This window comes from Balaenoptera acutorostrata, chromosome 8 (assembly GCF_949987535.1).
Source record: "Balaenoptera acutorostrata chromosome 8, mBalAcu1.1, whole genome shotgun sequence".
Lineage (NCBI taxonomy): Eukaryota > Metazoa > Chordata > Mammalia > Artiodactyla > Balaenopteridae > Balaenoptera > Balaenoptera acutorostrata.
The window spans coordinates 72,788,982-72,803,736 of NC_080071.1; the positions used below are offsets into that span (position 1 = coordinate 72,788,982).

At 38.8% G+C, this 14,755-nt stretch overlaps 1 protein-coding gene across 1 annotated transcript in view; it reads right to left on the reverse strand.

The window, feature by feature from the left end:
• FN1 (fibronectin 1) overlaps positions 1-14,755 on the reverse strand; it is a 69,665-nt gene that overhangs the window by 17,600 nt on the left and 37,310 nt on the right. The window contains exons 23-33 of the mRNA XM_057551357.1: positions 12,837-12,910; positions 12,323-12,619; positions 10,794-11,066; positions 9,497-9,679; positions 7,280-7,369; positions 4,653-4,922; positions 3,577-3,693; positions 2,726-2,890; positions 2,042-2,197; positions 1,250-1,363; positions 156-425 (exon numbers count right to left, since the gene is read on the reverse strand). Of these exons, the coding sequence (XP_057407340.1) occupies positions 156-425; positions 1,250-1,363; positions 2,042-2,197; positions 2,726-2,890; positions 3,577-3,693; positions 4,653-4,922; positions 7,280-7,369; positions 9,497-9,679; positions 10,794-11,066; positions 12,323-12,619; positions 12,837-12,910 (2,009 nt within the window). The remainder of the gene's footprint in view (positions 1-155; positions 426-1,249; positions 1,364-2,041; positions 2,198-2,725; positions 2,891-3,576; positions 3,694-4,652; positions 4,923-7,279; positions 7,370-9,496; positions 9,680-10,793; positions 11,067-12,322; positions 12,620-12,836; positions 12,911-14,755) is intronic.

The window sequence follows — 14,755 nt, forward strand, 5'->3', positions numbered from 1 at the left end:
CTATTCTTCTTTAAAGAGGGTCTTTCCTAATAGAGAGGTGGATTTTGGGGGTACCCACTTGCACGGGAATCGATAGCCTGATAAAGTATAATGCATTCAGCAGGGCATAAAGCCGCTGCTCCCATGAGCACCCAGCAGTGCAATTAACGATATACCTGTGGACTGGGTTCCAATCAGGGGCTGGCTCTCCATATCATCGTGCAAGGCAACCACACTGACTGTGTACTCAGAACCCGGCCTGAGGCCTTGCAGCTCTGCAGTCTCTTCTTCACCATCAGGTGCAGGGAATAGCTCATGGATTCCATCCTCAGGGCTCGAGTAGGTCACCCTGTACCTGGAAACTTGCCCCTGTGGGCTTTCCCAAGCAATTTTGATGGAATCGACATCCACATCAGTGAATGCCAGTCCTTTAGGGCGATCAATGTCTGTTAGGCAAATTAATGGTAAGAGGTTATGTGAAAAGCAAGTTGCGAAATAAGCATTTTTATAACATGCAAAGCAGTTCTGCAGATACCATTTTTCTTTGATGAATTAAATTCCAATTAACCCACTATTAAATGGAAATTTACTTGACCCTTGCTTAAGGTTTTTTGGTTCAGAAAATATGTAATGTCGCATCACTTGTTAAAACATAGGTGTACATGAGATGCGGAGATACCCTGCAAAATGTCCCCAAATGAGGATTTATTTATACTCATTTTAAGATATTCTACCAAGATTTGTTTCTGCAACGTGATGTTAGTCTCACAGACCTGGATTTTTTATACCTTGGAAATGGCAAAGTTGATTTTCAATGTTAGATTCAGATTGTTATATTCTTTCTTTAACTATCCCCCTTCCCCCCACTGAATACTGTAATGGATGTATATTTAATATAAATATAATATTTACATTAACCGTTGGTCCAGCCACAGTCTGGTCCAGCCACAAATGCTCGAAACATAATAGTTTCATGAGGCACACTTCAATCAACTTTACCATCCAGTTGTAGAAAAGAAGGTGCTAGCAAAATATTTTGTAGATTTGCTATAGGCTAATAAGATTTTGCTGAGGCGATTTGAGCAGGAGAAATTCAAAGCACAGCAACTAACTATGGTAGTTCCACGACTTCTCTCCCTATATGTTCATTCCTTGGCACTGAGAAGGAAAAATGTTCGCAAAGAGCTCAGCTCAAGATACAAACTAGGTATCCAGACACCTAAGCACAAAATTTGACTTTGAACATGAAAAACAGGCACTGGTTACATACTGGTTACTGCTGTCTGAACCAGGGGCTGACTCTCTCCGTTTCGATTCTGAGCGTAGACGCTAACCACATACTCCACTGTGGGCTGCAAGCCTTCAATTGTCATTTCTGTTTGATCTGCAAAGGGAGTGAAAAGCAAAGGCAGCATCTATGTCATTCACTATGACAACCAAGTGACTTTCAGAGTTCGGTAGGAAACGCGTGGTGGCCTGGAATTTTCATTTGCAGAATTAGCATGAAAATACGGAGGAGTCACACATGGATTTCCTTGGACAGACACGTTCATTGCTAATACAAATTACCATATTGGAGTGAAGCCACACTAAAGGATAAGCTCTAAAATTGAATATGATGCCACCAACAATGACGATGCTGCTCTTGAAAAAACGAAAATTAACTGGACTTTAAAATATTGCCTTAGAATCCTAATTTCACAATTATTTTATATGAAAACAAAAACAAGAGCTAAAAGAATCTTTCAAAGTCAGTTAGGCCCATCTCTGTCTTCTTAGTGTGCATGACAAACAAAACCACAAAGACGAACCTAATAATTTGAGATGTCCACACCATCAAACACTACTACACATGTAAAAACAGAAATGCACTCATCCTAAAAATTCTACCGTGGAGGGAGCTGTTAACAGCCTTGAGCCCTGAAGTCACAAATGGGGAAACTCTGACATGTGATACGAAACTGTATAGTACTCAGAGCTAGGTAGTCATTTATTTAAAAAAGCATATTGTGCGGTCCTACTCTGTTTATCCTGATGTATGTGAGATGCTGGCTGTTCTTACCTGGACCTGCAGTCATTGTTTTCGATGGTCCCGGGACATTTTTAGGAGTAGTGGTCACTCTGTAACCGGTAACAGGGGAACTTGAAGGCAGCCATCTGACACTAATGCTGTTGTCCTGGACATCAGTCACTTGCATCTGGGATGGTTTGTCAATTTCTACGAATAAAAACCAGGAGAAACCAATGAAGCCCCAGTCCATGGGGACAAGACTAGACAAGTCCTCATCTCCAGTTCTGATACAGATAAAATAATCTCTTCCTACTATTAATGACCCCCAGGTGTTCCTTTTGCAGAAACACAGAGGATTTTGGGAGGTGGTGCCTGCATCTTGATACTACTGCCTATTTTCAAGATGGCTGCTTCATTCACAAAGAAACTACATTTCCTGTAGACGTTTGCCTCCTTCCCTTATTAGCTCATCTATTCATTCATTAACAAATATTTACTGAACATCCTCTGTCCCTGTCTCTATTATAGGCTCATGGAATACATCAATCAACAAAACAGACAAAAATCCTTGCCCTTGGGGTGCTTCCTTGTATATCTGGCTCAAAACTCTGTAGCTGTTGCTTCACCTTATTAAAAAAGAAAATCAATTCCACAATGAAGAAAATACTTTGAGAGAACACAGTAAAAGCTATCTGAGTAAATGAGCCTGTGTCATCCCAGGGGAGGAGTCGGTACCTGTTCGGTAATCAATGGAAATGGGCTTGCTGCTTGCCGGGCTGTCCCCACGGCCAGTGACAGCATAGACGGTGATGGTGTAATCTGCTCCGGGTTTAAGACCACTGATGGTAGCTGTAGACTTGCTCCCAGGCACAGTGAACTCCTGGACAGGGCTACTTCCTCCTGTTTGAAAAGGGATTAATTTAAAGTGTGAGGGGCTGAGAGACACTTAGGGATTGCTGAGTAACTGAATTAACGTATTGAGAGCAGCTTGTAAGTTACACATTTGCTTATTCCCTTTAAAAAAGTGTTATTAAATAGGGCCTGAACAGAAAGGTCTATTTATTTATGCACGTAGTAAGCCCTGATGAAAATTGAGAGAAAAATTTTGAAAATTGAGAGAAAATTGCATTTCATGCTATTTGAACATTCCAGCTTTAACATGTGGTAGATTAAAATTAGAAAGGGAGAGAAGGTAAGTCCTCAACCCAAGGTTGCATATATTGTGGTCTTTTTTCAAAATCTTAATGGAATACGTTCATGTTAAATAAAATTTTGAAAATATAGGAAAGTGAAAGGAAGATAAATACAAATCACTTATCATTTCACCACTGATAATATACTTGTGAATTTAAAATCCTTCTTCCTCAGCTCTGTTGTTCCCCTCTAGTATTATACAAACAACTTTTTAATCTTGATTTTGACACCAGTTATGTCATACATATTTCCCACATACTCTTAGAAAAAAGTCAAGGCTCCACCGAATGGACTTGTCAAAGCTTCTTTAATTTTGTATCCATTGCTGGGCTTTCGTGTTACCCATGACAGAATACTCGATCAGAGTGTGAAGTAGCACTTCACTAACGCACCTGTTTCTCCGTAGGTGATCCTGTAATATCTCACTGTGACGGCAGGAGCATCCCAGCTGATCAACAGGCTGGTGGGGGTTGCAGCAATGACTTCCAGGTCCCTTGGAACATCAGAAACTAGAAAAACATGGGAAAGTTTTCACATCCGTAACTTTCAAAGGATGCCCAGATCCACCTTCTGTTCATTTTCCGGATCATTGCCTTTAGGATTCCTTCATATAATAATGTAAGTACTACTCAAAATTAGCAAAATTAAAAATTATGAACAATGCAAATAAGGGGTGAAGGAGACAATTCAAATCATGGTAAAATGATTAGTTCAAGTGTATTGGAGAGTTTTTCCCCTCAACTTCTTATTTTAAAAAATTTTAAAACCACGTAAAAGTGATAAAAGTTATATAATGAACACCCATACTCCCTTCCCTTAGGGAATTTGCCACATTTCCTTGTCTCTCTCTATCTTTTTGTTAATCCATTTGAGACTAAAGTACAGATATGATGATACTTCTCCCCTAAGTACTTAAGCATCTATCTTATAAGAACAAGTACACTATTATATTAAAATAATTTTTAAGAGAATTTTGAAACAGAGTGTTTTCTACATTTTGAATAAAACTTTAGTTCTTAGAAATGCATAAATACCTAACTCAGGTGGGAAATTTCTTGAGATAAAGAAATTATCTTCTTTAATATATTCTCATAACCATGATCTATTTTTTTAAGAGATGATGACTCAGGGACTTCGCTGGTGGTCCAGTGGGTAAGACTCTGCACTCCCAATGCGGGGGACCCGGCTTCGACCCCTGGTGAGGGAACTAGATCCTGCATGCATGCCGCAACTGAGCGTTCGCACGCCGCAACTAAGAGTCTGCCTGCTGCAACTAAAAGATCCCACATGCCGCAATGAAGATCCCATGTGCCTCAGCTAAGACCCAGCACAGTCAAAATAAATAAATAAATTTAAAAAAAAAAAAAGAGAGAGATGATGACTCAGACAACACAAAGCTATGTCACAGAAGCTATCACCTGCATAGGAAAGTCCTCTGAGTTTCTTTGCAGACCAGAAAACAAGTTACCTGTTGTTTGCTGGCCAACCAAGGAAGGACTTTCCTCTTTGCCATTAAGAGCGACAATGCTGACCACATAATCTGTGCCTGGACTGAGATTGGTGAGAGTGATGGAATTCCGAGAGGGGGGCACTCGATCCTCCCGAGGTCTTCCAGTCATGTGCTCAGGATGATGGCGGATCTTGTAGCCGGTGATGGTAGCTCGAGGAGCAATCCAATGGACAGTGAAAGAGTTGGCAGTGATATCAGAAAAGTCAATGCCAGTTGGGGAATCGAGACCTGTTTTTACCACCCAGGGGAGGAAGAGATAAAAGGGAAAAAAAAAGACACCACCAACTTAGGAAGTGAGGAAGAATGTAAGGGAAAGTAACATCCATCCAGTGTTTCCATCCTTTTCCACTAACACAATGAATTGCCATGAACCTCAGGTTATGACGCACTGATTCTAAGCCACAGATAAATTTCAAAATCATAAACTGACTCTGTTCAAAATGTCCAAAAGCATTCTTTTCTTTTTTCTTTTTCTAAGTAATCCAAGTGATTTCCGCATCACATTTGAAGACAGGTGTGTGAGATATTCTGGGAATTGATATTTTCAAAGGCTTCAGTGTTCAAGTATTCTATTTCTATCTTATAAGTGTACCTCTCAAAGTAAGGCAAGATCTGCCCACTCTCAGGTTAAGTGTTTGGCTCTCAAAGAAGCTTTCTACACTCAAGAGGGAACGGCTATGTCAACAGGGTGGTAAGAATGCCAAACAGAAAACTTTCTAAAATGAAAATAAGACATCATCCTGGGCAAATTACAATGAAGGTAATTCCTCATGAATTGAGAATTTAGTGCATTGCAGAAAAATTAACAAAAATTTAGAGTTGATCTCAAATTCAAATCACTTAGCCTCTCTGGACTTCTAGCAGTTTTCATTTTAGTTATAACATTTACTTACTCTATTCAATAATATACTCAAACCAAATTGAGATACCACAGCTTCTTTTTGGAAGCAAGTGGACTATAAGAAATAAATAAGGGGTGAAGGAGACAATTCAAATCATGGTAAGATGATTAGTTCAAGTGTATTGGAGAGTTTTTCCCCTCAACTTCTTATTTTAAAAAATTTTAAAACCACGTAAAAGTGATAAAAGTTATATAATGAACACCCATACTCCCTTCCCTTAGGGAATTTGCCACATTTCCTTGTCTCTCTCTATCTTTTTGTTAATCCATTTGAGACTAAAGTACAGATATGATGATACTTCTCCCCTAAGTACTTAAGCATCTATCTTATAAGAACAAGTACACTATTATATTAAAATAATTTAAGTCCCTGAAAAAATTAATAGGAGCACTCATATTTAAGAAGGGACATAATATTATGGGATTCTATTCAACTTCTTTTTATAGTAAATGAATATTTCATCAAGTAGAAAAAAGAGATAAACTCGTTGGCTTAGTAAAGAGGGAAAATACTTAGATGACAATGACAGTGTTGGGTCAGCCATTAGACAGAGCTGCCTAATGAGAAGGGATTTCACCGCCTCTCAATAATAGAGATTATGAGATATTATTCTTGGGAGATTTTTTTTAAAAAGATAGACAACAAAGTTTCTGGACTAATTTCAGCCCTCCCTGGAAGCAGAGAGTATAATCTTAGTGATTGGAAGTCAGTGTAATAGTTGAATAAGGTGTCTTAATTTCTTTTAATCTATCAATACTTTTTTAATTGAAGTATAGTTGATTTACAATGCTGTGTTAATTTCTGCTGTACAGCAAAGTGACACAGTTATACATATATATACATTCTCTTTTTTTATATTCTTTTCCATTATGGTTTGTCATAGGTTATTGAATATTCCCTGTGCTACACAGTAGGACCTTGTTGTTCATCCATCCTATATATAATAGTTTGCATCTGCTATTCCCAAACTCCCAGTCCTTTCCTCCCCACCCTCCTCCCCCATGGCAACCACAAATCTGTTCTCTATATCTGTAAGTCTGTTTTTGTTTCGTAGATATGTTCATTTGTGTCATATTTTAGATTCCACGTATGTGATATCATATGGTATTTGTCTTTCACTTTCTGAGTTACTTCACTTAGTATGATAATCTCTAGGTCCATCCATGTTGCTGCAAATAGCATTATTTTGTTCTTTTTTATGGCTGAGTAGTATCCATTGTGTGTGTGTGTGTGTATATATATGTGTGTGTATATACACACACACACACACACACACACACACACACACACACACATCTTCTTTATCCATTCATCTGCTGATGCACTTTTAGGTTGTTTCCATGTCTTGGATATTGTGAACAGTGCTGCTATGAGCATAGGAGTGCATGTATCTTTTTGAATTATAGTTTTGACTGGATGTACGCCCAGGAGTGGGATTTCTGGATCATATGGTAATTCTATTGTTAGTTTTCTGAGGAACCTCCATACTGTTTTCCACAGTGGCTGCACCAACTACATTCCCATAAGATGTCTTAATTTTTAAGACCAGTGATCAAAGGTAATGACGAGGCGACAAGCACTCCCACAAAAATGGAGATGTATTTTTTGAAGTAGCACGGAATTTTGCTCTTTAAAATTGGTAGGTGAAAGCTACTCAATAAGCATGTTGCCCATATGACTCACCAGTTTTCTGTCTTCCTCTAAGAGGTACGCTCTCATGCTGCTCGTAAACACTGGAGACGCTGACTAAATACTCTGTGCCAGGCAGGAGATCTGAAGAGGCAAGTGGGAATTATTTTTAAAATGTGCTTGAAAGAATGAAAAACCAAAGCACCCTTAGGACTATTTCAACGGATAAAATATCCAAGAGTCCTGTCCTAGAGCCTATTTACACCTAAGTGAATGTTGCTGCCTGGAGAGGGGCTGTCAGTAGGTGATGAGGAAGGGTCACCTTGCCCTGTAGCATCTCTAAGCCCTGCCCCCAGCTCCACCTGTGTGGGTATGACTCAGCTGTATCCGAAATAAGATGGAGTTGCTGCAGCACAGTAATATTTCTATCATTCACTTAGCACGTCTGTTGAGGGCATGTGATAATGACGGTGGCACTGTGAATATCATTTACCTCTCACAATCACCCTAGCAGGTAGTTTGCTACTTTTTTTTTTTCTTTTTTAGTTTGCTACTTTTTAAAGCAGCTTTATTGCCAAACAATAAACTGAAAATATTTAAAGTGTCTAGTTTGACAGATTTTGACAAATGTATACACTTGTGAAACCATCACCACATTCAAGATAATGAACATATCTATTACTCCCAAAAGTTTGATTTACAATTATCCCCAGTTCCTAATGACAAAACTAAGGCACAGAGAAGTTATTTTTTCGATATATTTGCCCAAGATCACACAGGAATTGAGCCTAAGCCGAGACCAGTGGTCTTAACAATTAACCCTTACTGAAAATGGGTCATACTCATTGGGAGTGATGGGTTCTGCCCTATTAAGGTAAGAACAGAATACTTAAGAGTTGAATATATATTCCTGGGTCTCCTCTTCTCTCATTCTGAGGTACCAAAAAAGGTACAGAGTAAGATTTCTAACCATTGAACTCCTACTCAAAAGACCCCCATTCCCCTCTACACCACCTCCCCTTCTGCAGGGGCCCCTGAAGCACCAGACTAGGAGATGGGATGCTTGGACTCCCCTTTCCTCCTTCCTGCTTGGCCAGAGGCAATTTACTCAGCCACTGGAGACCTCAGTTGCTTCATCTGTAAAACAAGATAATAATGGCTTCTCTTGGGGGAAATGGCTACCTGGAGATCTAGAATAGAATCTAGAATAAGATCTTAGAGCATATGAATAACATGTGACAGGTCTATGGCTAAGGTGGGGCAGACAGAGGTCCTGAAGCAGAGCCTTGTGTACTGGGTAATGCTGTAACTACTGATTCCAGAATGCTCCAGAACAGAATCATAGCCCCACTGATAGGCAGACATGAGGATTTCTCGCCCTCAGCCACAGAATTGGAAACCAAGACTATGGTCGTGCTGAGCTGCCTTTCTTTGTATTTCACTCTCTAAAATATGTTTGAAAGATAGAGGATGTTTTCGGACCATCATTTGGTAATGTACCTAAATGTGAGCTGTTTTTCCCTTGTGTAGAAGTTTTGCTTTTTTTTCTTATATGTGTATTTTACTATTACAGTGAAAATAATGAGAAGCAAGCAACATTTATGTGAAACAGCACCATGTTGCAGCCTCCTTTTATTTTCTTTAATAAAAAATATCAATTTCAAAGGGTAGAAACTAGAAACAATTTCCATAAATTGTTGTTGTTTATTTTAGTTTCAGTTATTTTCTAAGTCCTCAGCCTTCAGAGAAATCCTACTAACAGATTCTTTTTGAAGTACAAATTACACTTCTGGCTCTTTCTTCAAATTAGAATACGGACGTACCCTGAGTGACCAGTCACTGTTTCTAAGTTTTCAAATGCCAAATAGATTACCTGCTGACACTTAAATGAGAATAAGACAGATACCGTGACACTAGTTTCAATCCTCATTTTTTCTCTTGTTAAGCACTAAGATTTAGTCATATAATTTCTCTGGGCCCACATTTATTTTTATGTGCTTACTTGGAAGCAGAACTTGTTTGAAGTCTTTGAACTTCACTGTTGGTGTTTTTCCACTCTGATTTTTAAAAAGTTGTAGATATCAAAGATGTATTAAAATAACAACAAACATGACATCTTTCAAAATTTATAGAGCTGCACATTAGACTTGGAGTCTAGCCTGTAGTTCTGTTGTAGCTGTCTTAATCTTTCTTGCTCCTACCTGAGGACACAGAATCTCTTCCTTATGTGCTGGCTTAGTATTTATTAAACAAATACACTTGACCGCTTACTTGTTAGGACCACTGCATTGTCTGAAGGAGAAACTGACAATTCTGCAACATCCTCCTCATTTTTCACAGGCGAGTAGCGCACCAGTAAGTTGGTCAATTCAATGGATGGAGGTGGGGCCCAGGTGACACGCATCGTGTCAGGACCAACATTGGTAAATCGCAGGTCAGTGGGAGGAGGGACAGCTGGTTTCAAATAGGAAGGAAGACTAAGTTAATGTCACTTAAAAATTAAAGCTAACAAGAAGAGCTGGAAAGGTAAAACCAGTATTTCATGCATAAAGGAAACGAGTCATCATCATGCAAATAGTCTAATCTAAATCATAGTGAACTACTGTTAAAAATAAAACACTACACCCAGTACTGTTAGGCCCCTTTAACCTTTCTGCCATCAATATATTTTAAAGGGTCAATTTAATTCACTTTCAAATACATAAAATCCATGTACATGATTAATACCACTGATGATTATTTGATCCCAGGCTGAAGAGGCTTAGGTTGCTACACAGCAAAGAGAAACATAGCAATACTTTCCAAAGATACACATGCACACAGACAAAAACACAAGAGGGTCTTAAATTTCCCCCTGACAGGAGTGACTACAGCTACTGCCATAGCTACAATTCCATTCAGTGAATTCTACTTACAAGTGAAAGGGGTTCATGCAGATTGGTTCTCAGCATGTTTCTTACCATGCAGGGCAGAGAACCTTTATAATGTTGCATGCTGGTCCCCAGACTGGGGTTAAAGAGGATTTTCTTTACCTCACCATGGCAATGAAATCTAGAATGTTCCAAAGTCTCTTTTTCTCCTACCGCAAAAAAAACCTCCTTCCACTCTACCCTAAATTTCAATTGTTTTCTAGACAGTCACAAAGAAGGAACATGGTAGAGTTTATCAAATAACAGAAAGAAGGGTCTAATGTTACATTTTGGAAGTACATTTCTTCTTATTAACTGGTGCTCATCATACAATTTGGTATTAATGTTAGATTTTTAAAAAACAATTCTAGGTCGGCAAATTCAATTAACTTTTTCCATTTTGTATCTGGCAGATCGGATATCTATCTCTGGCTTTCCACATCTTCACGGTTTAAATGAAAATGTACTTAAGACTATTGTATATATCTTCATCCAATCAGTTTGGCATACGCATTCCACTCCTTACCAGTCCGTCCACCCTCTCTTACTCTTTGGCATATTGCTGGCTTTTCCCTTGAAACATCCACATTTAACCAGAGTGACTGGCGGCAGCATGCAACACCATCCATGTCTCAAAAAGAGAAGTTTTCAAAATTCACCGGTTTGTTGTGTCAGTGTAGTAGGGGCACTCTCTCCGCCATTAATGAGAGTGATAACGCTGATGTCATAGTCAATGCCAGGCTCCAGCCCTGTAACTGTGTAGTATCCTACTGAGGAGTCCACAAAATCTTCAAAAATAGGGATACCTTCTCCTGCCGCAACTACTGTGATGCGGTACCCAATAATGGTGGAAGAGTTTAGCGGGGTCCACCTCAGGCCGATGCTTGAATCGGTTATATCAACAAAGCTTAGGTCAGTGAGTTGGGGCACCTCTATTGAGTTACAAAGCAAAGGAGGGCAAAGGAAAACAGAGGCAAAAAAGAGGAAAAAATAAAGCAGTGTACATCAGGTTACTAGTGGTAAAACTGATAGTGTTAAAGCAATGATGGTAATATGCAATCTGCTCCAAATTATCTGAAGAGACTTTTTAAGCACCATGAATAGTTTCCCTGGGAGGATAAAACAGGTTACAATATTACTTTAGGGATTTTTGTTTGTTTTTTGAAAATCCCCCAAACAGTAAAATTTAAATCTCTCAGGTTCTAAAAATTATAGTCCTGTTTAGGATGTCGAAACCATTCTGAGAACCTAGACATAATACCTGTAGTAAGTATCAGCAAAGTTTAAAAAAATCCAAAACTATTTTAGTAGGAAAATAAAACTTTCATGAAGAGGGTTAAAAAAAATTGATTGATGAGTTTTTCCTTTTTTTCCCAATAGAAAAACTCATGACAACATCACGGTCATAATGCTAATGCATTATGAATATATGGTATAAAATGTGCCACTCCAAAGCACATTCATGGGAAAGACAGATAGGCCTGAGTCCAAGACTATTGTTAATATTTTATTCATTTCTTAATCAAAATTATTTAAGTAGCATTAGTAAAACCATTCCACCAAATAATGCAAAGAACACAATCTGTCCAACACTTTCACCTGTCACGATTCAATTTTGGACAAACAACAAACCTATCCCTAGACAGGTCTTTTCAATGTTGTCATTCAATCCACAAGAAAGAACACCCTAAAGGTGTGGCCTTTCTTTCTTTTTTTTTCAGTTTTAAAAAAGAAGAATTTGAAACGGCACGATGAAGAAATGAATGTGTCAACCAAGAACTATTTCAGTGCTCACATATGGAGACTGTAAGATCAGGCACAAATGTACGGATGGGATGCATTTACCATATTACTTTTCGCCTGTCAGTACTGAGTACAGACACATGACATTGTTTTAGTAATAGTTCCACGTGAGCGGACAGTACAGAGTTAATGCCATGGTTGCCACTCCATTGCATACCCATCGAGACAAAGAGCATCCCAGTGAAGCACAGACAGTCAAGCAGTGTTAACAGCAAGCATTTGTCCAAATAGTTGCTTTGACTTCATGGTTCTAGAGAGTGTGGTTCGGAGGTCAGAATTAAATCCCAAATGTATTTGACACACTCAACCATCTGGGGATTAAGATGCTAATCCCCACTCTTACTGGAACTGCCACTCTGAGGATAATAGCTTATTTTTCCATTACCTGGCATGATGGTATCAGAGATAGGGACACTTTCCTTGTCATCTTTGACAGTGTAAACACTGACATTGTACTCCAGGCCAGGACTCAGGTTTTCAAAAGTGCAGAAACTCTGATCAGCATGGACCACTTCTTCCAAAGAATATCCCTGCTGGCCATTTGTAGGGGTGGTGGTAATTCTATAGCCAGTAATGTCTGGAGAAAACAGAAAGGAGGAAGTTACTGCCCAGAACATTTGTGACCCAGTGCCTATTAAACTCAACTCCAATGATGTACCCTCGAAGGGGAATGGGGAGAGGACTCAGCATTTATGTATGGAAGACTCTACCTATTGTCATTCAGGGCTTACAACAACCCTTTGAGGGAGGTATTAATATCCTCAGTTTAAGAAAATCTTGGAAAGGGGAAATGATTACCAAAAGCTTTTCTGTCTCTAAATTCCATGGTCCTTCTACCACTCTACCCGGTTTTTCTTAATGGATCATTTGCAGGACAGCTGAAGACTATTCTATTTTACCTGCTAGGATGGAATGGCTCTCACCCTTAGGCACATTCCCCAAAGTGGGCTCTCCTAATTTACAAGGGCTAAACCTATGGGATTTACAGGAAGGGAATAGGAAAGGAGAAAAAGTAAAAAGCAAAAGTGGCTCTACTTATTCTAGAAAAAGTATATTAACTGCTGAAGACTTCAGGAATCATAGAAGTGGGACAGTGAGAGGGTTGAGGGGAGGAGAGACACATTCAAATTAAAATAGTGATGAACTGAGATCCATGGGGAAAGACTAAAAGTAAAGTGAGGAAGTATATTTAAGTTAAACTTACTAAAGGGCGAGAAAATGATGGCACATTTTATAATTAGGAATAGGGTGACCATTAAAGTGGTACCTACAAGGAAATCCAAGTGGATGGGAAATCAATGTTTGGGTCATTACACTGGCTAGTGACCATTCAGATGGACAGGCTAAGCCATCCATTAAGACTAAAGATTAATGATCTAGCTTCTGACAGGCATGAAACTTGCCAACCTAAAAGTTTCAAATTTAGAGTAATTCAGCTGGAAATAGTGTAGTTTTGGCTTAAATGATGTTTCCACAGATAATGAAAACTTCACTAAAGTCACTTCAGAGGGGAATTAGAAAGGATATTTTAAGCTAGCTTTACTGCGTGTGACTGCACATATTGATCTGATTTATAAATAATTGCCTTAGCTGTGTGCCCAAGCAAAGGGAAGAACTGTTTAAAAGATTAGAGTACAAATAGAAAGAGTGAAATAATAAACTAAATATAGCCATTAATGAAAAAGTATAGTGGGCTTCCCTGGTGGCGCAGCGGTTGAGAATCTGCCTGCCAACGCAGGGGACACGGGTTCGAGCCCTGGTCTGGGAAGATCCCACATGCCACGGAGCAACTAGACCCGTGAGCCACAATTACTGAGCCTGCGCGTCTGGAGCCTGTGCTCCGCAACAAGAGAGGCCGCGATAGTGAGAGGCCCGCGCACCGCGATGAAGAATGGCCCCCGCTTGCCGCAACTGGAGAAGGCCCTCGCACAGAAACGAAGACCCAACACAGCCATAAGTAAATAAATAAATAAAAATTAAAAAAAAAAAAAAAAGAACTCCCCCGTGACCTTACAGTGTGCCAAATCTTTAAAAAAAAAAAAAAAAAGTATAGGAGTTATAGATACCATCAACATTAGTTGGCGTTTCTGTTTTTGTTTAATTTTGAATTTTGTTTAATTTAGAATTTTCTCAATAATGAGTATACTGATATCTCAATAGTGATTCCCCCAATATACCCAGTATTAAATATTTTAGTTTACATTTCTCATTGAAAGAGACTTTCACATGGACTTGGCAAAGATCGGGAATGTCTAAAAGTTCGCTTGCCATTGCCCTGGTACATCATGATACTTGAATATTGCCACAGGTATCTTTACACATTTTAGGATTCTGTAAATAATTTTTAATATGTGTGAACAAGTTTAGACAGAAGCTTTATGTAAAGCTTTAAAAAGTCATGAAATGCCAGTTAGCCAAATTTCTCATTATTGAGTATAAGTAAAACAAACTAACAATTAAAAATCCAAATACGTGAAGTTTGGTGTAAGAATGAGTCTGAGCACTCAAGTTACAATCCCAGTTCTGTAACATTTAAAATTTGTGACTATGGGTAAGTCGATTTTTTTCTGAGTCTCAGTTTTTTCATTCTGTAAAATGGAGGTCATTTCTACCCTGAGATTTTTGTGGTGCAACTCATGATAAAATATTTGTGAAATATCTAAGTTTATTGAGTAATATACTTAGAATCTATGATAACCCACAAATGGAAAATTAGGAAGTATAGCGTCAGCCATTTGTTTGGCAGTTTGGAATGCCACTGAGCAAAAAGGACTGCTCAGAATGCTTTTCCTCAGCCCTCATGATTCCCTATAGCTCA